Source organism: Pygocentrus nattereri, chromosome 9 (assembly GCF_015220715.1).
Source record: "Pygocentrus nattereri isolate fPygNat1 chromosome 9, fPygNat1.pri, whole genome shotgun sequence".
Lineage (NCBI taxonomy): Eukaryota > Metazoa > Chordata > Actinopteri > Characiformes > Serrasalmidae > Pygocentrus > Pygocentrus nattereri.
The window spans coordinates 7,084,653-7,110,572 of record NC_051219.1 but is presented as its reverse complement, the minus strand read 5'-3'; the positions used below and the strand labels follow the sequence as shown (position 1 = coordinate 7,110,572).

The 25,920-nt window shown below is 40.9% G+C and overlaps 3 protein-coding genes across 3 annotated transcripts in view; 1 reads left to right on the top strand and 2 right to left on the bottom strand.

The window, feature by feature from the left end:
• LOC108415618 (protein NLRC5-like) overlaps positions 1–25,920 on the bottom strand; it is an 802,877-nt gene that overhangs the window by 254,600 nt on the left and 522,357 nt on the right.
• LOC108415395 (NACHT, LRR and PYD domains-containing protein 3-like) overlaps positions 1–25,920 on the top strand; it is an 843,678-nt gene that overhangs the window by 320,276 nt on the left and 497,482 nt on the right. The window lies entirely within an intron of this gene.
• Positions 970–23,328, bottom strand: LOC108413895 (NACHT, LRR and PYD domains-containing protein 12-like). The gene is made up of 12 exons (XM_017686606.1): positions 23,234–23,328; positions 20,756–20,869; positions 20,560–20,637; positions 19,601–19,652; positions 14,113–14,299; positions 6,790–8,548; positions 6,283–6,456; positions 4,541–4,714; positions 3,794–3,967; positions 3,344–3,517; positions 2,463–2,636; positions 970–1,704 (listed from the first exon to the last, which is right to left on the bottom strand). Exons 1-12 carry the CDS (start codon positions 23,254–23,256, stop codon positions 1,689–1,691), a joined length of 3,099 nt encoding a protein of 1,032 aa, XP_017542095.1. The 5' UTR covers positions 23,257–23,328; the 3' UTR covers positions 970–1,688.

Below are 25,920 nucleotides of genomic sequence, written 5' to 3'. Positions count from 1 at the left end.
CTCTGGCAGTATTCCACTTGCTTGTTTATTAGTTCATACATGAACTAATAGTTCCCAAAACTTATGAGCATTGTTACTTACAGAAAGAAAATAAAATCAAATAAAATAAAATAAAGAGCTGGGTCCAGTGGTCTCAGTGTTACAGCAGGACACACACACTACCTCTCTGCTCTCAGCACAGCTACGCACCCACGCCTGCGCACTTAGCTTAAGGCTCTTAAAGGGCCAGTGTACACCTTAATAAATATTGGCCGTTACAACGACGTCCATGATTTCCAAAAACAATTTGAAATGTGGACTCGTCAAACCACAGGACACTTTTCCACTTTGTGTCAGTCTATCTCAGATGAGCTCGGGCCCAGAGTAGCCGGCGGTGTTTCTGGGTGTTGCTGATATATGGCTTTCACTTGCAGAGATTTATCCAGATTCTCTGAATCTTTTGATGATATTATGGACTGTAGATTATGAAATTCCTAAATTCCTTGCAACTGCACGTTTAGAAACTTTGTTCTTAAACTGTTGGACTATTTGCTCATGCAGTTGATCACAAAGTTGATCATCGCCCCATTCTTGCTTGTGAATGACTGAGCCTTTCAGGGATGCTCCCTTTATACCCAATCATGACACTCACCTGTTTCCAGTCAACCTGTTCACCTGTGGAATTTTCTAAACAGGTGTTCTTTGAGCATTCCTCAAGTTTTACAGTCTTCTGTTGCTCCTGTCCAAACATCAAATTCAAAATGAGCGAATATTTGCAAAAATCAATAAAGTTTATCGATTTGACATTAAATATCTTGTCTTTGTAGTGTATTCAACTGAATATAGTTTGAAAGTAATTTGCAAATCATCGTATTCTGTTTTCATTTATGTTTTACATAACGTCCCAACTTCATTGGAATTGGGTTTATAAATGCAACTCTTTCACAATCAAAAAAGATATGTTTTAAGATTAGAACACATTGCCAACTGTTAAGTATGGGGGTGGATCTTTTATGATTTGAGGTTGTGTTGCAGTAACACAGGGAACATATCCAGAATAGATGGAGGAATGGATTCCACTCATATCTGTAAATTCTGGAAGCAAGTGGTACAGAGTCAGTCAAGAAACTGAAGCTTTAAAGAGGCTGGCTTCAATAACAGGGCAATAATCCAAAACAAAGAGCATCATCCAATTAAACAGCATTATACATTTATTACAAAATATTTCAAATGTACATTGTATAGAAATATTAATATATTTCAAGTTTCCTTGCAAGTTTATATTACACTTTTCTTAATAAAAGTCTCTTGTTAATGAAGATGAATTCAAAGCGAGAAAAAAAGATGTGGTACTGCTCAGTTATCTCTTCAAACTGCTTTACATCATGAGGTTCCTTAAGCTCATTTGCAGTTTTACTTTCTTTTTTTTAGATACTCCTCAAATATGAGAGGTTTTACTGGTTTTTGAAGGTGCTATTGCTGGTGTACTGGAAATGAAGTCATTGGGAGAGCACACTGTTTTGCAGATGAGTTCACAGAGTCAGCCAATAACCCAGTGGACACAGTAATGTAGATTCATGTTATACATACATGTGTAGATAACATGAATCTACGTGTTACTGTGTTCACATTCATGTGTGTATTTCAGTAGTTTTAGTAAAAATCTGTGAGACTCAGAGCAGGTAAGAAGGTAAGAGTCTCTGTGAAACTCATAGCAGGTCAATGCTGTAAGAAAGTAGAACAAGAGATAATGATCAGAGATACACTTATCACAGTTCATTTCATTATTTAGTAAAATGAAACTAAACTATTGAAGCTCTAAACATGCATTTTGTTACTTTCTCATATTCCCATTGCAAGTAGCCACTACAAATATGCAGACCAATGTTTGTATAGAAGATCTGGGGTTTTACTATCAATTTTGATTTCATTAAGCAGGTCTCTTATTAATGACTATGGAGATATGGAGATATGGAGATGATAATAGTGTTGCTGTTACAACAGACCATGCAATGAATCTATACTATTAGCAAGATCCCCATTTTTAAACTATTTGCTAATGATAATATATAATATGACAGATTACAGGGATCAAAAAAGTGTAGAGCTAAAACTCCCTTTCTTCATATAGGACTCTACAAATCTACAAAACTAGCATGTTACTGTGGAATATAAAACATGAGATACTCCAATATTGCAACTCCTTATCGTTACATTCCTATTTGTCCTGTATGGTGACTTTTCAAACTGCACTAACATGAATTTCTTGACTGAGCAAGGTTTTCTCTTGCTATATGCCTTTCAGACACAGCTGTGTGCTCTAATTCATGTTCTGGTTGAGTTTCTATGCTGTGTGGAAAGCTTTACATCCACTCACAACATAAGCGGGCATCTTTCAAATCATCCTAATTATATCTTTTTTAAGTGTGTGTGTGCGTGTGTGTGTATATGTGAAGATGCAATATTGTAATACACTAACTTACTTTAGTTTCTGTAGTTTACAGAGTGGATCCTCCAGTAGCTCAGAGAGCAGCTTCACTCCTGACTCTCCTGGTTTATTGTAGTCCAGATTTAACTCTTTCAGATAGGAAGGGTTTGACTTCAGAGCTGATGCCAGAGCAGCAAAGCCTTTCTCTGTAATACTGCAGCATTCCAGCCTGCAAAAAGAAAGAAACACTCCTTACAGATTACAGTTCATCAATTATTTTTCTTGTTGATGTGCTGATATTTATGAATGTAATCAAATGCGTTTCAAATTCTTTGAATAGAATTCTGGAACACAATTGTGATTGGTCAACAATAAACAAGAAGAAACATTCATAGTGTCAGTTCTACAATTATTATAATACTGCTGAATACTTTTGTGTTAAATCTACTGTCAGAACTGCTGTGCTGGAAATTAAAGTTTTGGAAAATATGCATATTTTCACATAACGTGCCATAAGGCAGAATGATCTGCTAGAAAACTTGATTTATGTGTAGTGAAATAAAAAAAATAGATAAAGAAAAAGAAAGACATAACACACTCTGGTTTCATCAATTTCCAAAATATGAAAAAAAACCCACCAGACAGCCATTAGACTTGACATAAAGAAAATCATCATATAAATAACATCACACACAAAGTGACATACACACATTTTTACAGTGATCAAAGATGTGCCAGAAGAAAGCTATACTGAAAAAAAGAGGTAGTTCTTTACGCACCAAAGATGTGGTGTTGATGTGGTTATAATTTTCTGCATATCAAAATATGCATATTTTGGGGAGAAGAGCACATCTACCAGATCACCCTAATGATATATTTTGTGTGTGTGTGTGTTTGTGTGCTTCTATGCATAAATAATTTAAGTTCATAACTCACTGTAGTTTCTCAAGTTTACAGTGTGGATCCTTTAGTAAATCAGAGAGCAACTCCACTCCAGACTCCCCAGGTTCACTGTAGTTTAGATTCAGCTCTATCAGATGTGAGGGGTTTGATTTCAGAGCTGAAGTCAGAGTGGCACAGCCTTCCTCTGTAATACTGCAGGCGGACAGCCTATAGGGAACAGTATTTGTCAACTTCAAAATATAGGAAGATAAGCTACCTTTAAATAACTCCATAAAAGCTACCCTTCTGACATTTCTTCATTGTGTGTCTATGAATACAGAAATAGAAAAAACAAATAGAATATAAATTAAAAATAGCAATACATTTCCCAAGTATATTTTACTTGAATTACCACCACTCTCTGAAATCCTTCAGCATTTCCTGGTAAGATCTTTGATTTGGTAGGACAGCTTACATAGATCCACGGTAATAAAGTGATCTCACCTCAGGATCTCCAGTTTACAGTGTGAATTCTCCAGTCCAGTGGAAAGCAGCTTCACTCCTGAATTCTGCAGTTCATTGTCACTCAGGTCCAACTCTCTTAGACTTGAGTTCTCTGAGCTGAGAGCTAGAGCAAGAGCTGCACAGCCTTCCTCAGTGAAATTACAATCACACAGTCTGGATGAAAAGTGATGATATGTCAGAGCAGTGCTTTTTACCCCCCCCCCCCCCCCCGACCACACATGCACACACACACACAAAAATCAGCTAGCCTTTAAATGACACACATTTTCTTTATAAAAATACACCAACTAGACACTAACCACCTCTTTGTTTCTACACTCATTGTCTAAGAAATCCAGTAGAAATCTGTGATGCTTACCAAGCTAAAATCCAGCTTTCTTTATCTAAATTCTCAACTAGATTTTAAGATTGAAGTATGGTGTTTTTATATGACCATTTTAATATTCAGATAACTGCAGAAATCCAATTATGATCAGATTATTGAGTGCATGTAAAACACTCAATGTTTAAAAACTCCAGCAGCAGTGCTGTGTCACATCTACTTGTACTAGGGAAACACACACACTTACATGTAACTACCAAGTTAGTGTTACTGATGTGCTGAGAATTATTCACCACCCTAATAATACATGCTCTTTTGTATGTGTATGTGTTTGTGTGTGTGTGTTGTGTGAGAGAGAGAGAGAGAGGGAGAGGGCATTAATAAAGAGAAAGTGATGTTCATACCTCAGTATCTCCAGTTTACAGTCTGGATTCTCCAGTGCTGCAGACAGCCGCTCCACTCCTGGATCCTGCAGATCATTATTACTGAGGTCCAGTTCTCTCAGACTTGAATAGTTTGAGGTGAGGATTGAAACTAGCACTGCACAACTTTTATGTGTGAGATTACACCAGCACAACCTGGGCAAGAAATGTTTATATATCACTGTCATTCCAAACTTATAAACACTACAAAAATATAAATTAGTTATAGGTTAGACATTAACACTAGTCCTCCTGAGATTTCAAGATCCTCAGGACATCACCCCTCCTTCTTGCCAGCAATTAGCAGCAATTAGCAGGACCATACATCACCCTTTATTATGTTAATTCACAGAGGAGGACTGAGACAGCAGCTCTGTGGTGCACACAGAAAGTCTAATACTACTACTAATATCCTCTGCAAATATATAATATTCTGCTAAATGTTTGTTGTATATCAGATTTTTTTTTTTTGTATCTGATTTGATCAGAATAATGTTGTTTAGCACCACATGTATTTGTTTCATCCTCTTATTGCCTTTATTGAGTATATTCTGTCTAGAGTAGCTTCAAACTGTACTCTACTTTTTGCACCAAATCAATCTTAGGTGTTGATGTGCCCAGCTGTTTAATTCTAACCTTTTCCTCGTAAGGAAGACTATCAAATGGCTTTGCCAGAATCAGGTTGACACTATTAGCATTATCTGCCATTGTGTGAACCTTGTTTGCTGGCTAGTTCACACCAGTGAACATACCTTGCCAACAGTATGAACGACTGACTGAACAAACTAACGAAACAAAATTAAACTCGTACAAGGAAATGTTGAAATTATGTTAAACTGAAACAAGGAAATACTAGGAGTGTGTTTTATTTACACAATGAACAACGGAAATGCACAAGTAATTTCACCAAGTAAACGCCAAGAAATGGGTTGCAGTTTGTCTTTTGACGTAAATGGGTAAAAATAGCTGTCAATCAAAACAGGATTCAGCCTTTCGTCTGATCCTTCAATCATTTTGCAGAAGCTCCGCGTCCAGACCCGCCTACAGCTCCATTCACCACAGAGACGCTCTGCGTTTGGGGGCGGGACAAAATCGTGGCATTTATCCAATGACCGGCGAGTTTCGAAGCAATGAAAAAAATGTCCCGTTTGAATGAGCGGTCCTGTTGAAGTGAAAAGACACTCAGCTTTTAACGCATTTGTAGTGAATGAAATGTTAACATAACTGAACATATTTGACATTTTAGGGCAAGCTGAGCTTCCCTTGCAGTCTTAGAGAAATCGCCACTGCTCCGTCCGTCGCTACTACGTGCCCTTGAATTATAACTTTTGAAACACAATTCTACAGATTCTCCGTCGCGCTGTCGGATCGGTAACATATACACTCGGGTTGTAACTTGAAGTTCACCTTCAAGTTGTGTCATGTTAGGTGCTTTGGGAGCTGTAGGAGATTTCTGTGGGCATGGGGGGTTGGTGCTTCCAACGCATTCCTTCTCATTACCAAGACAATAGGCGTTAATCGCTTCACAGCAGGGGGGTGGGCTACAGGGAGGCTGGTTTCCCTTACGAAAATTTTCGTAGCTCGCGGAAGATTAGTGTTAAGAAGACATCTCAACAAAAGCCATCTCCCACCCTCAAGCACATTCACACACCCACACATACACATATTTAACAATGCGTGTATGTGTGAAATCTATATCCAAAATCAGAAACTGATGAACTCACTTCAGTTTCTTCAGTTTACAATGTGGATTCTCCAGTCCAGCAGAGAACTTCTTCACACCTAAATCCTGAACTTTGTTATTACTCAGGTCCAGCTCTCTAAGATTTGAAGAGCTTGAGTTAAGTGCAGATGCTAGAATGGCACAACTTTCCTCAATGAGATTGCAATCGCACAGCCTGGGGAAAAATCATATATCATAAACACTGCATACACAGACACAAGAAATAGCAGTTAAGGGGTACTGTGGAAATCAAAACAAGATCTGCAATACCAAGCTAATTCTCAGAACAAAAGTCAACATCTGGAGTATCTAAAACAATATCTAATTAGGTCAGAAGCCTTTTAGAAACATGTGCTGTTAACTGATGAAGTAAAACTAGAACTCCATTTTCAAAGAGATGTGGAAGGAAAAAAAACACCAACACATGGAATGCATGGATTGTGTAGTATCCAGAGTTACATCAATACACTAAAGAGTGCAGCAACACCTTTAAAATGTAAATACTTACAAGGCTTTAAAGGATGCTTTGACCACTGGAAGCAACCTTTTAAGACATTCTTCTGATGATTCGTATTTCCTCAGGTCAAATTCATTCAACTCTTCTTCTGAGTTCAGCAGCACAAACACCAGAGCTGACCACTGGGCAGGAGAAAGTTTAGCTCCACTGAGACAACTGTCACTTTTTCTGTTTAGGTATTTTTGGACTTCCTGCACTAGAGAATGGTCATTCAGTTCATTCAGACAATGGAAAAAATTAATTGATTTCTCTGGAGAGAGATCATTCCTGATCTTCTCTTTGATGTACTCAATTGTTTCATCATTGCTATGTGACCTACTTCCAGTCTTTGGCAGTAGGCCTTGTAGGAGAGTCTGACTGGACTCCAAAGAGAGACCCAGAAGGAAGCGTAGAAAAAGGTCCAGGTGTCCAGTTTCACTGTGTAAGGCCTTGTCCACTGCACTCTTGAGAAAATCAGTCATTGTTTGAGTTTGATGTGCATGTTGTTCCAGAACATTTTTGGTCTCAGAGATAAAAGAGAGAAAAGCAAATAAAGCAGCCAGAAACTCCTGAATGCTCAGGTGTACAAAGCTGTACACCTTTCCCAGGTGCAGCTCAAACTCCTCTCTGAAGATCTGAGTGCAGACTCCTGAGTACACTGACACTTCTTTGACATCAATGCCACAATCTCTCAGATCTTCTTCATAGAAGATCAGGTTGCCTTTTTCCAATTGTTGGAAAGCCAGTTTTCCCAGTGTCCAGATAATCTTCTTAGTCTGGCCAGGATCAAGATCCATTTTTTCTTGGTACTTTTGGCTGTTTTGTTTGATCTGGAAGATCAGGAAATGTGTGAACATTTGAGTCAGAGTCTTGGGCATCTTTTCACTGTGTTCTTTACCAAATATTCCCTCCAGAACAGTGGCTGCAATCCAACAGAAGACTGGTATGTGGCACATGATGTAAAGGCTTCTTGATGTCTTCATATGTGTGATGATTTTGTTAACCAGATTCTGGTCACTAATTCTCTTTCTGAAGTATTCCTCTTTTTGAGAGTCATTGAACCCTCGTACCTCTGTTATCTGGTCAACACATTCAGGAGGGATCTGACCACATGCTGCTGGTCGAGAGGTGATCCAGAGAAGAGCAGAGGGAAGCAGATTCCCCTTGATAAGGTTTGTCAGCAGCACATCCACTGAGGCTGACTGTTTTATGTCAGATAGACGCTTATTATTATGGAAATTTAGAGGAAGTCGACATTCATCCAGACCATCAAAGATGAACAAGATTTTGTATCGATAATAGTCTCTTAATTTTAATTCTGTAGTGTCACTGAAAAATTGATGGAGAAGGTCTTCAAGACTAATTCTTTCATTCTTCATCAAGTTCAGCTCCCTAAAAGGAAGTGGAAATATGAAGAGGATATCCTGATTAGCTTTTCCTTCAGCCCAGTCCAGAATGAACTTCTGCACTGAGACTGTTTTTCCAATTCCAGCAACTCCTTTAGTCAGCACAGTTCTGATAGATTTCTCTCTAAAGATGTCATTGCAGTTGATGAGTGTCTCCTGTGTTGCTGGTCTCCTGCATGCTGTCTCAATCTGTCTAACCTCATGTTCATTATTGATCTCTCCATCCCCACCTTCGGTGATGTACAGCTCTGTGTAGATGTCATGTAGGAGTGTTGAGTTTCCATGTTTTGGGATTCCTTCATTAATTTTCTGGAACCTTTCCTTCAGTGTGGATTTGAGCTTTCTATGACAAGCAGGAGCTAGTTCTGATGGGGGAAAAAGGATGTAATTGGTAAATAAACAAATCCTTTGTTTAATTATTCATTTACCTTAAAAGATGGCATTGATGCACAAAGCATTACAAATTTACAGACTAATTTGTATATAACCTGGTGTTAAAAATAACAAAGAAAAAAAGCACTTTAGTGTTTTCAGTTATTACTTAAACCCTATGAAATGGTCAGAAATAAAGATGTAACAAGTGTGTAGGCTGTATTCAAATTAAATTCATGAAGATGGAAAAATGGCCATCACATTTTTAAACTATAATCCACCACAAATGTAGGCTGGGGCTGGGGACACTCTCAGCCATTCTGTAAACAGGATTTCATAGCATACTCATGCAGGCTGATTACCAAATTCATGGAAGTGTATAGTGTTTCTGGCCATAAATCCATTTAGAGTAAAGCTGTGACATAACAACATAAAAAAAAGTGAGGGGGTCTAAATATTTTCTGTATGCGTGGCACCACAGGAGTACAACTAAACATGCATTAGCCTCTAGAAAGAATGTTTGACTGACATAATGACATAATATTCAGCAAAAATATACATGTGATGTGAATTTGATAAATAAATATATATCATATATATAAATATATCCTCTCCTTGGATCACCACCTTATCGTGGTGGAGGGGTTTGCGTGCTTGAATGATCTTAGGAGCTATGTTGTCTGGAGCAAAAGCTCCTGGTAGGGTCTCCCATGGCAAACTGGTCCTAGGTGACAGGTTAGACAAAGTGTGATCCATAATAACCCCTATGAAGACACAAAAACTGGACTTGTGTACCCTGCCCGGAACAGGGTTACCGGGGCCCCACCCTGGAGCCAGGCCTGGGGGAGGGGCTCGCCAGCGAGCGTCTGGTGGCCGGGCATTTACTCATGGTGCCCGGCCGGGCCCAGCACGAAGGAGTTACATGAGTCCCCCCTCCCATCGACCCACCACCAATGGGAGGGGCAGTAGTAGGGGTTCGGTGCGTTGTGGATCGGGCAGTGTCCGAAGGCGTGGGCCTTGGCGTTCTGATCCTTGGAACTTGGAACGTTACCTCACTGGCGGGGAAGGAGCCTGAGTTGGTGCGCGAGGTTGAGAGATACCGGCTAGATATAGTCGGGCTCACCTCAACACACAGCTTGGGCTCTGGGTCCAATCTCCTTGAGAGGGGCTGGACTTTATTCTTTTCTGGAGTTGCCCATGTTGAGAGGCGGCGGGCAGGTGTGGGCTTTCTCATAGCCCCTCGACTCGGTGCCTGTATGTTGGGGTTTTCTCCGGTGGACGAGAGGGTAGCTTCCCTACGCCTTCGGGTTGGGGAACGGGTCCTGACTGTTGTCTGTGCTTATGCACCAAACAGCAGTTCAGAGTACCCAGCCTTCTTAGAGTCCTTGGGAAGGGTGCTTGAAAGTGCTCCTCCTGGAGACTCTATTGTCCTACTGGGGGACTTCAACGCTCACGTGGGCAATGACAGTGAGACCTGGAGGGGTGTGATTGGGAGGAATGGCCTCTCTGATCTGAACCCGAGTGGTGTTCAGTTTTTGGACTTCTGCGCAAACCAGGTGGTCCATCACGAACACCATGTTTGAACACAAGGATGTCCATAAGTGCACATGGCACCAGGACACCCTAGGCCGCAGTTCAATGATTGACTTTGTAGTCGTGTCATCGGACTTGCGGCCATGTGTTTTGGACACTCGGGTAAAGAGAGGAGCTGAGCTGTCAACTGATCACCACCTGGTGGTGAGTTGGATCAGGTGGTGGGGGAAGATGCCGGTCAGACCAGGCAAGCCCAAACATATAGTGAGGGTTTGATGGGAACGTCTAGCAGAAGAACCTGTCAGATTGATCTTCAACTCACACCTCCGTCAGAACTTTGACCAGATATCGGGGGAGGTGGGGGACATTGACTCAGAATGGGCCATGTTCCGTTCCTCCATTGCTGAAGCGGCTGACTGTAGCTGTGGCCGTAAGGTAGTTGGTGCCTGTCGGGGCGGTAATCCTCAAACCCGGTGGTGGACACCCCAGGTGAGAGATGCCGTCAAGCTGAAGTAGGAGTCCTACCGGGCATGGTTGGCCTGTGGGACACCAGAGGCAGCTGGCAGGTATCGACAGGCCAATCGATCTGCGGCTTCAGTTGTCGCCAAGGCAAAAACCTGTGTATGGGAGGAGTTTGGTGAGGCCTTGGAAAGTGACTTTAAGTCGGCTCCGAAAAGATTCTGGCAAACCGTCAGGTGACTCAGAAGGGGAAAGCAGTGTGCCACTAGCACTGTATATAGTGGAGATGGTGTGCTGCTGACTTCGACTGAAGACGTCATTGGGCGGTGGAAGGAATACTTTGAGGACGAAGTCGCTAAGGTAGTTAAGAAGCTCCTTGGTGGCAAGGCTCCAGGGGTGGATGAGATCCGCCCTGAGTTCCTCAAGGCTCTGGATGTTGTGGGGCTGTCTTGGCTGACACGCCTTTTCAACATTGCGTGGACATCGGGGGCGGTGCCACTGGATTGGCAGACTGGGGTGGTGGTGCCTCTTTTTAAAAAAGGGGACCGGAGGGTGTGTTCCAACTACAGTGGAATCACACTCCTCAGCCTCCCTGGCAAGGTCTATGCAGGGGTACTGGAGAAGAGAGTCCGGCTTATAGTCGAACCTCGGATCCAGGAGGAACAGTGCGGGTTCCGCCCTGGTCGTGGAACACTGGACCAACTCTTCACCCTCTCCAGGATTCTGGAGGGTTCATGGGAGTTTGCCCAACCAGTCCACATGTGCTTTGTGGATCTGGAGAAGGCATTCGACTGTGTTCCCCGGGGTATTCTGTGGGAGGTGCTTCGGGAGTACGGGGTACATGGCTCTTTGCTACGAGCCATTCAGGCCCTGTACAAACAAAGCTGGAGTTTGGTTCGCATAGCCGGCAGTAAGTCAGACTCGTTCCCAGTGAGAGTTGGACTCCGTCAGGGCTGCCCTTTTTCACCGATTCTATTCATAATTTTTATGGATAGAATTTCTAGGCGCAGTCAAGGGATGGAGGGTGTCCGGTTTGGTGACCTCAGGGTCACATCGCTGCTGTTTGCAGATGATGTGGTCCTATTGGGGACATCGGGCCGCGAACTTCAGCTTTCGCTGGATCGGTTTGCAGCCGAGTGTGAAGCGGCTGGGATGAGAATCAGTACCTCTAAATCCGAGACCATGGTTCTCAGGCGGAAAAGGGTGGAGAGCCCTCTCTGGGTCGGGGATAGGCTCTTGCCTCAAGTGGAGGAGGTCAAGTATCTCGGGGTCTTGTTCACGAGTGATGGTACAAGGGAGCGGGAGATTGACAGGCGGATTGGTGCTGGGTCAGCAGTGATGCGGGCTCTTTACCGGTCTGTTGTGGTAAAGAAAGAGCTGAGCCATAAGGCAAGGCTCTCGATTTACCGGTCGATCTACGTTCGCACCCTCACCTACGGTCATGAGCTTTGGGTAATGACCGAAAGAATAAGATCGCGAATACAAGCGGCCGAAATGAGTTTCCTCCGCAGGGTGTCTGGACTCTCCCTTAGAGATAGGGTGAGAAGTTCAGTCATCTGGGAGGGACTCGGAGTAGCTTCTTCACGTCGAGAGGAGCCAGCTGAGGTGGTTCGGGCATCTGGTTAGGATGCCTCCTGGACGCCTCCCTCGGGAGGTGTCACAGGCGAGTCCACCTGGGAGGAGACCCCGGGCAAGACCCAGGACACGCTGGCACGACTATATCGCCCAGCTGGCCTGGGAGCGCCTGGGAATCCCCCTTGGAGAGCTGGTGGAAGTGGCTGGGGAAAGGGAGGTCTGGGCTTCATTGCTTAGGATGCTGCTCCCGCGACCCGAACCCCGGAGAAGCGGAAGATAATGGATGGATGGATGGATGGATGGATGGATGGATATATAAATATATATCAAATATATACATTTTTCTGACAGGATCCATATCTCTCTCACATAAGAGGATGGGTCTATTAATCTATTAATTCTTTGGTGAACTCCAGTTAAAAATAGCATGGTTTTATAGTGTTTCACAATCAAATTTTCACCTGTGACATGTGAACATGGAGCTACACTGTAACATCCATTCACTCTTTGTCCTGGTCTTTCTGTGTTTGCCTTTTTCTTGGTTTCCAAGTGATGTGTGTTTTTTGTGTTTTTTTTCCTAGAGCTGTGAATTTATCTGCCATGTGCTTTTGTTTTCTTTTGACATGTGATTTTATTGTCATGTTGGCTCCTCCCCTGTCCTGCCCTGTCTTCACCTGTTCTTTGTCTCCCAGCCCCGCCCTCTCATTGGTCCCAGGTCTCATGTTCTGTTAGTATTTACACCCCTGTGTTTACTCAGTTCCTTTGTCTTCCATTGTGTCTTTATTTCCTTTTGCTGTTGTTTGTTTCCCCCTCATTGTTGGTTTTGTTTTTTGTTTAGTTCTTGTTTGCTTTGTTTTGACTTGTAATGAATTGGTCTGGTCCACTCACTTCTGCCCCTGTGTTTTTGAAATCTGAATCATGTTTTAATAAAGGCAACTTGCACTTGCATCCTGCCCAATGCCTCTTACGTTACATACACTCAGCTGTATTGAAATACAGTCCTATGGAAAAGTGAGAAAATAATATGTAAATATATTTATCTGGATTCAGATAAATCAGATCAATTAAGATCAATTAAGAAAAAATTAAACAGTACATTATGACCTGAGTATGAGTGCATTAGCTTAACCATGTCTAACGCTCTTCCTGAGGCAGTCCAGGATTTACAGTTACCATCCAATACCTAGATTGTTTTATTAATGTTTTATTAAATTAATACAGCTGTGATGCTGATGCAATTAAATAAATACTTGTGATGCCTGCAGTGCAGCGAGAAGTCAGGAGCCAAACCTGCGTTCTTCAATTTGAATTTGTTTAATAAACATACTAAATACACTAGTGGAAGCAGACTATTGCTTTTTGCTATATTTATCTTTATATATATTATATAATATTGCCATGGTGAATACACCCTCTCTTTTACAGGACGAATAAAATCACTGGTCCAGTTTTATGCATTTTCTTCTTTGAAATGAGTTTGACAGAGAAAATAAATACTGTCAAAGTTTTTAAAGCATATCTTTAACAACCCATTCCATGCAGTTCGTATATGGAACCAAAGCTGCAAAACAGCCTGTTTTGAATCCATTGTGTTTTTGATGTCATGGAAAACAACGTTTTATACATATATTCATTTATTTGGCCTGCAGAGTCTTAAAGGCAGAGCAAGGAAAACAGCCTGTTTAATTCTACGGAATAAAGTTTGGAAAATCATTATGTAGAAATGACTGTTTTGCTTCATAAATCACACAAACATCAGAAATGGACTTCAGAGAAAACAAATACAACACAACAATTATGGAAGACATAAGTCTTTTAAAAAATAGCTAAGCATAAGCATTCCCTTTCAGGTTTTAGCATTACCATACACAATGTAATACACTGATATTCAGGTGGTTGACTGTAATGGTTATTAGCATTACACTGCATTATATTTAATCCTTTAGAATTCATTTACATAAATAATAAAATAAATAATAAAATGACTCACTGCTCTGTAGTGTGTTAGCGAGGTCTGTCTGGTTCATGGTTCTCAGGATGTGCAGGGTGATCTTCAGCACCCCCTCTCTGACACTGCATTGATCTACCTTGTCCTCCATCTCCCTCTCCAGACTCAACAGCTTCACAAAACTCTTCAGCTCATCCTTCACCTGAGAGATGATTTTATGCTCCAGCTCCTGGTTAACAATGAACAGTAATAGAAACAAAGTATGTGGTCACACTGACGCAGTAATCATACACCCATGGCCTATTACACTGCATGTGTACACTAAACTCTCACTACAGTGGTAGCCCTCTTGTCAGTGGGGTGGTATCCTCAAAGGTGCGACTTCACTACTTTTAGTAAGGGAATATAATTTTACCATATTCCATTGACATATTTTTTTACTCTGTATTGACTCCACACACTCTGTCTTGCCTGCAGGCCTTTTATTTTATGTTTCTGTTTTAAAATATTAACTTATGAAAACATACAAATATGTACCTTTCTCATGAGACAGTGTCGCAAACAATTTTATGAACATTTATTTACAAGAAATAATCATTTCTCTGCAAAAGTTAATGCATGGTTACTCTATATTAATTAAATTAAATTTATATTAACAGTTATATAACAGTTATTCAGCTACACTCTAAAAAGTGATATTGTTAGGGGAGCCCTTTGTTGTTGAATGTTAGCACAAGGTTTGAAGAAAACGTCTATTTTAATAGTTTGTTGTGGGCATTGTGTTTACTTCTTTTCTCTTGAAAAGAAAATCAACAAAATAGGTACTTTGGCAGGGGTGCCAAGACTGCATACAACAGAGCAGCTGTACATGCATAGTTTGTTGATGATGACCAAATGTGTTTAAAAACATTTTAGACAAGAGAAATAAATGGCCTTGTTCCTGTTGGACACATACATGTTGGGCACATTTTTGGTTCAACAGTGTTAAAAATTCCTAAAAGCACTTGCAAATGAGGGTAAAGACCTACATCATGTAAACAGCAAAACAAAATAAATCCGTGTTTATGAATGGGAAAATGTTAAGCTGCAGTGAAACAGTGTGTTATCAGGAAATAACACACAACCTCGAGTGTTCTATTGCTTTTATTCTTCTTCTTCTTTCGGCTGCTCCCTTTAGGGGTCGCCACAGCGGATCATCTGCCTCCATCTTGCCCTATCCACTGCCTCCTCTACTTTTACACTACATCCATAAACCTTCTCTGAGGTCTACCTCTTCTCCTTCTACCCGGCAGCTACATCTCCAACATTGTTTGACCAATATACTCACTATTCCTCCTCAACACATGTCCAAACCATCTCAACCTGGCCTCTCTGGCTTTATCTCCAAACTGCTCCACCTTCACTGTCCCTCTGATCTGCTCATTTCTAATCTTGTAAATCCTTGTCACTCCCAACGAAAATCTCAGCATCTTCATCTCTGCCACCTCCAGCTCAGCCTCCTGTCTTTTAGACAGAGCCACAGTCTCCAAACCATACATCATAGCAGGACGCACTACTGTCTTGTAAACATTCCCTTTCACTCTTGCTGCTATCCTTCTGTCACACATCAGCCCTGACACCCGTCTTCACCCACTCCATCCTGCCTGCACCCTCTTCTTCACCTCTTTTCTACACTGTCCATTGCTCTGGATGGTTGACCCAAGATATTTGAAGTCGTCCACCTTTACGACCTCTACTCCTTGCATCTTCACCTTTTCACCTGCCTCCCTCTCATTCACACACATGTATTCCGTCTGGCCTCTACTGACCTTCATTCCTCTCCTCTCCAGTGCAAAACTCCACCTCTCTAGATTCTCTTCCACCTGCTCTCTACTCTCACCACAGATTACAATGTCATCTGCAAACATCATGGTCCATGGAGCCTCCTGCCTGACCTCATCTTTCAACCTTTCAATCACCATTGCAAACAAGAAGGGGCTCAAAGCTGATCCCTGACGTAACCCTACCTTCACCTTGAAACCATTTGTCACTGTAACTGCACACCTCACCACTATCTCACTATCCTCATACATGTCCTGCACCACCCTAACATACTTTTCAGCTACACCTGACTTCCTCATACAGTACCACAGTTCCTCTCTTGGCACCCTATCATATGTCTTCTCTAGATCCACAAAGACACAATGTAGCTCCTTCTGATCATCTCTGTGCGTCTCTACCAACACTCTCAATGCAAGAATTGCATCTGTGTTACTCTTTCTGGGCATAAAACTAAACTGCTGCTCACTGATCTGAACCTCTCGCCTTAGCCTTGCTTCAACAACTCTTTCCCATAGCTTCATGGTGTGGCTCATCAACTTTATACCTCTGTAGTTACTGCAGCTCTGCACATCACCCTTGTTCTTAAAAATGGGGACCAGTACACTACTTCTCCACTCATCAGGCATCCTCTCACTTTCCAGGATTTTGTTAAACAACCTGGTTAAAAAGTCCACTGCCATCTCTCCTAAACATCTCCATACCTCCACAGGTATGTCATCTGGACCAACTGCCTTTCCATTCTTCATCCTTTTTAAAGCTGCCCTCACTTCCACCTTACTAATTCTCTGCACTTCCTGATCCACTATCTCTCCCCCCGTTGTCCTCCTCTCTCTCTCGTTTACCTCATTCATTAGTTCTTCAAAGTACTCCTTCCATCTACTCAACACTCTCTGTTCACTCACTAGTACATTTCCCTCTCTTTAGCCAAACGATTCAAGTCCTTTACTCCTTCTTTACTGTCCAGCCTCTCATACAGCTCATCATAGGCCTGAGCCTTTGCCTTTGCCACCATTCTTTTTCCTATGCGACTAGCCTCACAGTACTCCTGCCTACTTCCTTCATCTCTCTGATTATCCCACTTTTTCTTAGCGGCCTTCTTCTTCTGAATACTCTCCTGGACTTCCTCATTCCACCACCAACTTTCCTTGTCTTCTTTCCTCTGACCAGACGAAACACCCAACACATTCTTGCCAGTTTCTCTCACCATCTTAGCTGTAGTTTCCCAGTCCTCAAGTAGCTCCTCACTGCCCCCAAGGGCCTGTTGCAATTTTTCCCTGAACTGCCTGCAACCATCCTCCTCCTTCAGCTTCCACCATCTAATCTTTGGCTCTGTCTTCACTCTCTTCCTCTTCTTTTTTTCTAATCTCATTCTACAGACAAGCACCCTATGCTGCCTTGCTACACTTTCCCCTGGTACCACTTTACAATCTCCAATCTCCTTTAGGTGGCATCTCCTGCTAAGGATATAATCCACCTGTGTGCACCTCCCTCCACTCTTGTATGTCACCCTGTGTTCTTCCCTCTTCTGAAAATACGTGTTCACCACAGCCATTTCCATTCTTTTTGCAAAATCTACAACCATCTGACCATCCGCATTTCTGTCATACCTAGCACCTCTTCATCCCCTCTGTTCCCTTCACCAACATGTCCATTGAAGTCTGCACCAATCACTAATCTGTCCTCTCTAGGGACACCATCTACCACTTCATCCATCTTACTCCAAAATTACTCTTTCTCCTCTAACTGACAACCAACCTGTGGTGCATATGAACTGACCACATTCAAAATTACACCATCAATCTCCAACTTCAGGCTCATGATCCTGTCTGACACTCTCTTTACATCCAGAACACTTTTCACAAGCTGCTCCTTTAGGATTATCCCTACTCCATTTCTCTTCCTCTCTACACCATGATAGAACAGTTTGAATCCACCTCCAATGTTCCTGGCCTTGCTTCCTTTCCATCTGGTCTCCTGGACACACAGAATATCTACCTTCCTTCTCTCCATCATGTCTCCAAGCTCTCTGCCTTTACCAGTCATTATCCCTATGTTCAGAATCCCTACTCTAACCTCCACACTCCTGCCTTTCCTTCTCTCTCGCTGCCTTCTAACCTGCCTTCCTCCTCTCCTCTTTGATGGTCTTCGACCTACAGTAGTCCAATTTCCACCGGCACCCTGCTGGTCAACAGCACCGGACTCGGTCGTTGTTAACCCAGGCCTCGACCGATCTGGTATGGCAATCATATTTGTGATCCGCATGATGGTTTTGGCACAAGTTTTATGCTGGATGCCGTTCCTGATGCAACACTCACCATTTATCCGGGCTTGGGACCGGCACCAGAAGTACACAAAGTACACCCCTAATGGCTGGTTTGTTCTATTGCTTTAATACAACAGTTAAATAAATAAAGTAAGAAATGAATAAATTGGGCTGAATGTGGCATTTAATATGTTTTAATGTTAGCAGTTCGTTTCACTAAATTATAATTACTTAGCAAGCAGCTTGTTGCTATGTCAGAGTAATGAACTCTGGTCACTCGCTGCACAGCTGGAGATCGTTCTCCAGCTCCTTACACTAAATTCCCAAACATTGTTACCACTGAGCAGCTTTTCAGTCAGCAGCTGTGCCAGAAGAACACCTAACCCACCTGGAATCAGCCAGAAATGAACTGAATACCATTCGACAAGCATGTAGTCTGATCTTCAGTGTCTGATCAAATCAGGGTGAGCCATAAAACTACTGCAATATCAAGTTTAGCTCAGTTTTGTCCATTTTTGGCAAATGGTATTTGGATTATTTCTGGCTGATTCCAGGTTGTTTAGCTGTTCTTCTGTCACAGCTGCCGACTGAAATGCTGCTCAGTGGTGATGACAGTTTGGAAATTTAGTGTAATCTCATCTTCAGAGTCGGACCAAATCAGCTGACGGTCAAATTTGATCTTAACAGTGTCCATTTTCAGTTTGTGGCAAAGTAAGAAGTAAAAACGTTCAAATGGCTTGAGCCTCTCCTACAGCTGTCAGAGTCATTGCTAAGCAACGGCATCTCAGTGGAGTGATACAGTGTTTGTGAGAAAACCATGATGTTATGGTGAAATAACAGCACAACTAGATTGCTTCTCAAGCCATCAACTTGCTTGGCTGCAACTAACTGTTGTATTATTGCTCTTAACACCACAGAAAATCTGGTGGTGTGTGTTATTAATCTGGCTCACTGGTGTTTTATAGAAAGCAGTCACAAGAGTGTTCTGAAAAATCCTTCAGTCATTTCACGTATGTGCATGTTAAAATAAGGTCACTTGCTCATCAGGACCACTGGACGTGTTTGGACGTGTTTATGACAAATGTATGCAACATCAGTTTTAATGATTAGTACAGCAAGCATACACGTCCTCCCACACATCTTTTCACTCACTCACTAAAATAATAATAAAATTAGTACAGAAGTGTTCTTTTGAAAATATAGAGCACAAACATATTTTTTTATAATATGATATGACTTGCACAAAAGTGTAAATAGATCTACTGCTACTACCAGTAAAAATAATAGTTTTACTAAAATTATATTAATACGCTGAGCCCTGTACAAGTGAATAAAATAGACAAGTTGCTTTAAACTGACACCTTGTAAAGTAAAAATATGTTCCCCATCATAATGCACCATTCGAATGCATACACACTGTGATGACGTACAGCACACAATACACACCTTGAACACGGATTCCACATTTTTCCTGATTTCTGATGTCTCCTTCTGGACCCTGTCAAGAAACATTGTTTAATAGACAGCATATTGTTGGACACATTAGATGTACTGTGAAATAATAATCAATATTACTGAAACTTGACTGTGTCTGCAAAAAAGTTAAATTATCTCAGCTTCAGGGTGAAATTACAGATGGCTTGAACTAGGAAAATGTGTTAACTCCAACACCACTAATACAAGTACTAATACACTAATACACCACTAATAACAGCTCATAAAACCAACAGCGCTGGACAAATAACACAAATTCTCTACTTCAGTTAAAGTAGAAGCACCATTTGTAAAAAGGTTTCTATTTCTACTTGAGTTAAAGCAGAAAAGTTCTTGCTTTTGAATGTACTTCAGTTTTACTGTTTTCAAAAATAAAGGTAAGAGTTATTCAAGCCATTACAGGGCAGATTTGCTTAACATTCACAGTTTCACTAATGCTTATTACAAGCATCCACAAATAATTTACACCTTTGTGAATGTCTTTTAAAGCTTAACACCTATGAGGCACAAAAATAGAGAAATGGACTGCATACATTAACAACTTGGAATGATTAACTAAAGTCAGTCACCTAAAAAAAATGTGTTTTTTTAATGACAGGAAGAAGGAGGCACAATTACTTTAAATGCATGTAGGTCCTTTCAAGGGCAGGTTATATCAACTGTAAAGTACAGCTTTCAACTGAGTGAACCATATTGTATCATATGCTGCAGATTTTGCCCACCTATTCTCCAACTCACCTACCCACCCAAGGACTCGTTCACCTGAAAACATCTCTGATGAGCTCCCCATAGAAAAATCCCACCATCTCACAGAAATAAATGCGGAAAGTGTCTATCAAATGCCAAACATGCTGGAGATGTCGCTTCTGCAAGAAAAGCTACTGAAAATATTGATCATCACATCATCTTACCTGAGCTCAGAAGAACTGTTATCCTCTTGGAGGTTTACTGGTTTGTCCATTGACTGGTCACTCTTCATGGACACAGAGCTACACACACACACACACACACACACACACACACACACACACACACACACACACACACACATTACATTGCTACTCTAGATCCATAGTTTTTTTTTTTTAAGGGTTACATCATTTGTACCTGAGCTCAGAACTGTTATTCTCTTTCAGGTTTACTGGTTTGTCCATTGACTGGTCACTCTTCATGGACACACAGCTGGGTTCAGGTGAGTCACATCTCTTACTCTGAGCCATTCTAAAACACAAGAAATACCAACTTTTTGGTAAGATGCTGTATGTGAAAACAAACCTTTACACTAAGTCACATTATTCTCCACATATGCAGACCTGCACTGAGAATGTTACACCTGATTATTCTTATTCATACAGCTTCCTATTTCTTTACCCAACAGGTCAAACAAAAAGAGGAACTGATCCTTCACTGAACTTTTCAGTCTCTGTTATTTTTGCAATGTCAGGTGACATACCGAGTGTGCCATGTTGACTAATGCCTTTTGAACACTACACGACATTCAGAATCTCACAATCACTATTTCTATTCAGACTATATGACATTTATCATCTGTGGCAAGACCTTATTTTGACATAGTGGCTCATAGACTATACGATTGTTCACCTATAGCGATCCATGATGCTAGGTGGATGGCAACACCCCACTGTCTAATGGAAATAAACATGAATAGTATCCATCATAAGCCAAACTGGAGTTTAAGACATTTAATGTACAACCCCAATTCCAATGAAGTTGGGACTTTGTGTAAAACATAAATAAAAACAGAATATGATGATTTGCAAATCCTTTTCAACCTATATTCAATTAAATACACTACAAGTACAAGATATTTAATGTTCAAATGGATAAACATGCCTGCAACACATTCCAAAGAAGCTGGAACAGGGGCAACAAAAGACTGGGAAAGTTGAGGAATGCTCAAAAAACACCTGTTTGGAACATTCAACAGGTGAGCAGGTTAATTGTAAACAGGTGAGTGTCATGATTGGGTATAAAGGGAGCATCCCTGAAAGGCTCAGTCATTCACAAGCAAGGACGGGGCGAGGTTCACCACTTTGTGAACAACTGCATGAGAAAATGGTCCAACGGTTTAAGAACAACGTTTCTCAATGTGAAATTGCAAGGAATTTAGAGATTTCATCATCTACAGTCCATAATATCATCAAAAGATTCAGAGAATCTGGAGAAATCTCTGCAAGTAAGCAGCAAGGCAGAAAACCAACATTGACTGCCCGTGACCTTCGTTCCCTCAGGAGGCACTGCATTAAAAACCCACATCATTCTGTAACGGATTTCCCACATGGGCTCAGGAACACTTCAGAAAACCACTGTCAGTGAACTCAGTTCGTCGCTCCATCTACAAGTGCAAGTTAAAACTCGGCCATGCAAAGCGAAAGCCACATATCAACAACACCCAGAAAAGGAAAAGGACTGTCTGGATTGTTATCAGCGCAAAGTTCAAAAGCCAGCATCTCTGATGGTGTGGGGGTGTGTTAGTGCCCATGGCAGGGATAACTTGCACATCTGTGAAGGCCCCATTAATGCTGAAAGGTACATACAGGTTTTGCAGCAACATCTGCTGCCATCCAAGCAACGTCTTTTTCAGGGACGTCCTGCTTATTTCAGCAAGACAATGCCAAGCCACATTCTGCACGTGTTACAACAGCGTGGCTTCGTAGTAAAAGAGTGCGGGTACTAGACTGGCCTGCCTTCAGTCCAGACATGTCTCCCATTGAAAATGTGTAGCACATTAGGCAACGGAGACCCCGGACTGTTGAGCAACTGAAATTATACGTCAAGCAAGAATGGGAAAGAATTCCACCTACAAAGCTTCAACAATTAGTGTCCTCAGTTCCCAAACACTTATTGAGTGTTAAAAGGAAAGGTGATGTAACACAGTGGTAAACACGCCCCTGTCCCAACTTCTTTGGAATGTGTTGCAGGCATCAAATTCAAAATGAGTGAATATTTTTTACAAAAAAAAACAATGAAGTTTATCCGTTTGAACATGAAATATCTTGTCTTTGTAGTGTATTCAACTGAATAGAATATTGAAAAGGATTTGAAAATCATTGTATTCTGTTTTTATTTATGTTTTACACAAAGTCCCAACTTCACTGGAATTGGGGTTGTAAAATTCTTGGTTCATTATGCCAGCTCAAACATTAAAAAAATAATTACATTAAAAGCAAAGATCTCTATTATTTTATAAACCTACCCTGATCTTAACTTCAGTAACAAAAAAGAAACATTTCTGCTCTTTCAGGTTATAAAAAATGAAACATGGACTACAAACACATTTATAAAAGGCATTTTACAAGTCAGGATCATTTTACAGCCTCTGTATGTTAGAGCTGTTTTTCTCCAATTTTCCTACATAGCCAGAACATTTGTTCTTAAAAAATACAGTGAATGAAATAAACACAGACACACACACTCTCACACACTCTCACACACACAGCGCAGTAGTCTCCAGACTGATTTTACCTTCACATCCTCCTCTGAAAGGCTCATTCTGGTTCACAGTAATGTTCTGCTGACTCTTTAGTCATGAAAGATAAACTCTGATTGGTAAAACTTGCTTACCTCTGTGTTTTCTCTCCAAACATTGTTTACAATCCTCTCTCCACAAAATGGAGGACGCTGAAGATTTTACTTTCACTTTAAACTACTTTACACTGGATTAACTTCTCACACCAGGAAGTGCTGGAATGTTTTTACAGGCTGTAGAAAGTAGAGTGATGTGCTGCTTGACCAATCACAGCGCTCTCTTCACCTTCCTGGTTGAACAACTGTGGTTACACTAGCTGTAAAAGGCTCTGATGTCAGACTGAAAACAGAACTTTTGATTAGTCACCACTGATTAGTAAAATGTTCTCTTCCACTATCTGACTAGCCAAAAATAAATAAATAAATAAATGCATAGATACATATATAAAATAACGACAACAATAATAATAGTAATAAATCAATTATTATTATTATTATTAGTAGTAGTAGTAGCATTAGCAGACATATGACCTGAGATCCAACAAATTCACAAACAAGATACTGTCCTAGAACTTTTGTGCACTGGAATTATTCTGGCTAATTTAAACCAGATAGTACTGTAGCTGACTGTATAGAAAGATGACAAAATATGAGAAATGCATGGATTCATCATGGACGATATCAGCAGAATCTCTCTGAATTCTTGCAAGTAAGTTATCTAATGCAGTGCTGTTAGTTGGACTAATTGAATCTGTGTTCATTTTGCTAGTGGTAAAATATTAAAACATTTAAGAGTTTTTAAAATCTTGTCTAACTGAATTTCTTCATTTATATCCAAACCAATTACGGACCAGATAAACAACATTTTTCTCTTTTACAGTCCATTACGTTCTAGTTACTAGTTGGGGCAGTCATAGGCTGGTGGGTAAGTTACCGGCTTGATCCCCAGAGCTGACAGTACATGACTCTGGGCACCATGGATAGGGCTGCCCACCCCTCCGGGCAAGTGTGCTCACTGCCCCCTAGTGTGTATGTGGTGTTTCACTTCACAGATGGGTTAAATGCAGAGGTGAAATTTCACTGTTTGTGGGACTAATAAGTATCACAATTAACTAACCAGGTAAGTACAGGAGTATTATAAAGTACATACCTGTTTATTATTATTATAAACAGATGATATATCTTAAGTAGAATAAATATGTGCTGTAAAATAAAGAAATGTAAATTATAGTTTTACTGAGTTCCTACCTTTGACTTCAGAATACTATCTTTGTACTTTGTGCTGACATATTACACCAAATAATTTTCCTGCTAATAGCATTACACTGAAATGTATTGTATGTTTGTTATTACTTCAAAAAATGATTAGATAACATGTCCTTTCAGTTTAACAGCTAGCACCTGTTGGAATTCTAGCTACATTCTAGGAGACTGTACCCTACAAAATAAAAGGTGCTATCTAGAACCTGTTGGGCTTTTCAGGATAATTTAAAACTTGGCATAATGTCACCCAAAATGATTACCTAGTATAAATTGGGCTTTGTGCCTCACACTTACCCAGTTAATACCTAAAACATAAGGGACTGTAAAAAAGTGTTACCCATTTTAAATCAAAAGCTGCAGGACACCATTTTATTTTTGACATTTTTTTATGCTGTCACAAGCCTCCACGATGCAGTGCTGAAGGTGGAGTTTGTTGCTGATTTTCTCAGCATATGCAAAAAGTCACTAATAAAATAAAAAAATAAAATAAAATAAAATGGTGTCTTGTGACTTTACACTCACCCTGTACTTTCCTCAGGTCTCTAAAACTTACAACACTGTACTTTTTCACAGGAAGTGAGCCACAATCAAAGTTGGACTAAATATTTTTGAATGTTTTATTTAAAATATGATACATGTAGATCATACTGATGGTTCTTTTAAAAAATGTGTTTGTAAATGAAATATGCAGGTGTCAATAACATTTTAAAGAACTTCCATCATGTGTACAAGCCAAGAATCCCTTTGGAACTTTTATTTTTAAGAGTACATGCACATGTATAAATAAACCTAAAGCACAAATCTGCACATTATTACATTTTACATATTATCTGGAACCAGTCTGCCCGTTCTCCTCTGACCTCTCACATCAACAAGGCATTTTCATCCACACAACTGACCGCTCACTGGATGTTTCCTCTTTTTCGGACCGTTCTCTGTAAACCCTAGAGATGGTTGTGCGTGAAAATCCCAGTAGATCAGCAGTTTCTGAAATACTCAGACCAGCCCGTCTGGCACCAACAACCACGCCACGTTCAAAGTCCCTTAAATCCCCTTTCTTTCCCATTCTGATGCTCGGTCTGCACTTCAGCAAGTTGTCTTGACCACCTCTACATGTGTAACTGCAGTTGCAGCCGTGTGATTGGCTGATCAGCTATTTGTGTTAACAAGCAATTGAACCTAATAAAGTGGCCGGTGAGTGTAGAAGAGACATGTGTAGGCTATTGAGGAGAGATTAATAGCACATCACTCAATAGTGTGTCATGCTTTAGTGCTGCCACATGGGTGGTATGAGTCCTCTTTGACTACCTCTGCCTTTCAGGATCTGATAAAGTGCTTCACATTTAGACCTAATGTGCACAAAAGTGATGGCTTAAATAGAAGATCCTACTGTCCAGGGACCACACAGTATCCTCCTGGCTCAGGGGTCCAGGTGTTTGTGGCCTTCTTTGCCTTCTTAGCTGGATACAGCCTTTAAGCAGGGCATAGCTAGTCATGTGTAAATACTTGAGATAGGATGT

Excerpts from the sequence above, each read along its gene's own strand:
- LOC108413895 (XM_017686606.1), bottom strand. The coding sequence starts at position 23,256 with ATGTTTGGAGAGAAAACACAGAG. Across the intron at positions 6,457-6,789 it reads AAAGCATCCTTTAAAGCCTT|GCTGTGCGATTGCAATCTCA; the intron begins GTAAGTATTTAC and ends ATTTTTCCCCAG. Across the intron at positions 4,715-6,282 it reads TGTAAACTGAAGAAACTGAA|GTTGTGCTGGTGTAATCTCA; the intron begins GTGAGTTCATCA and ends TTTCTTGCCCAG.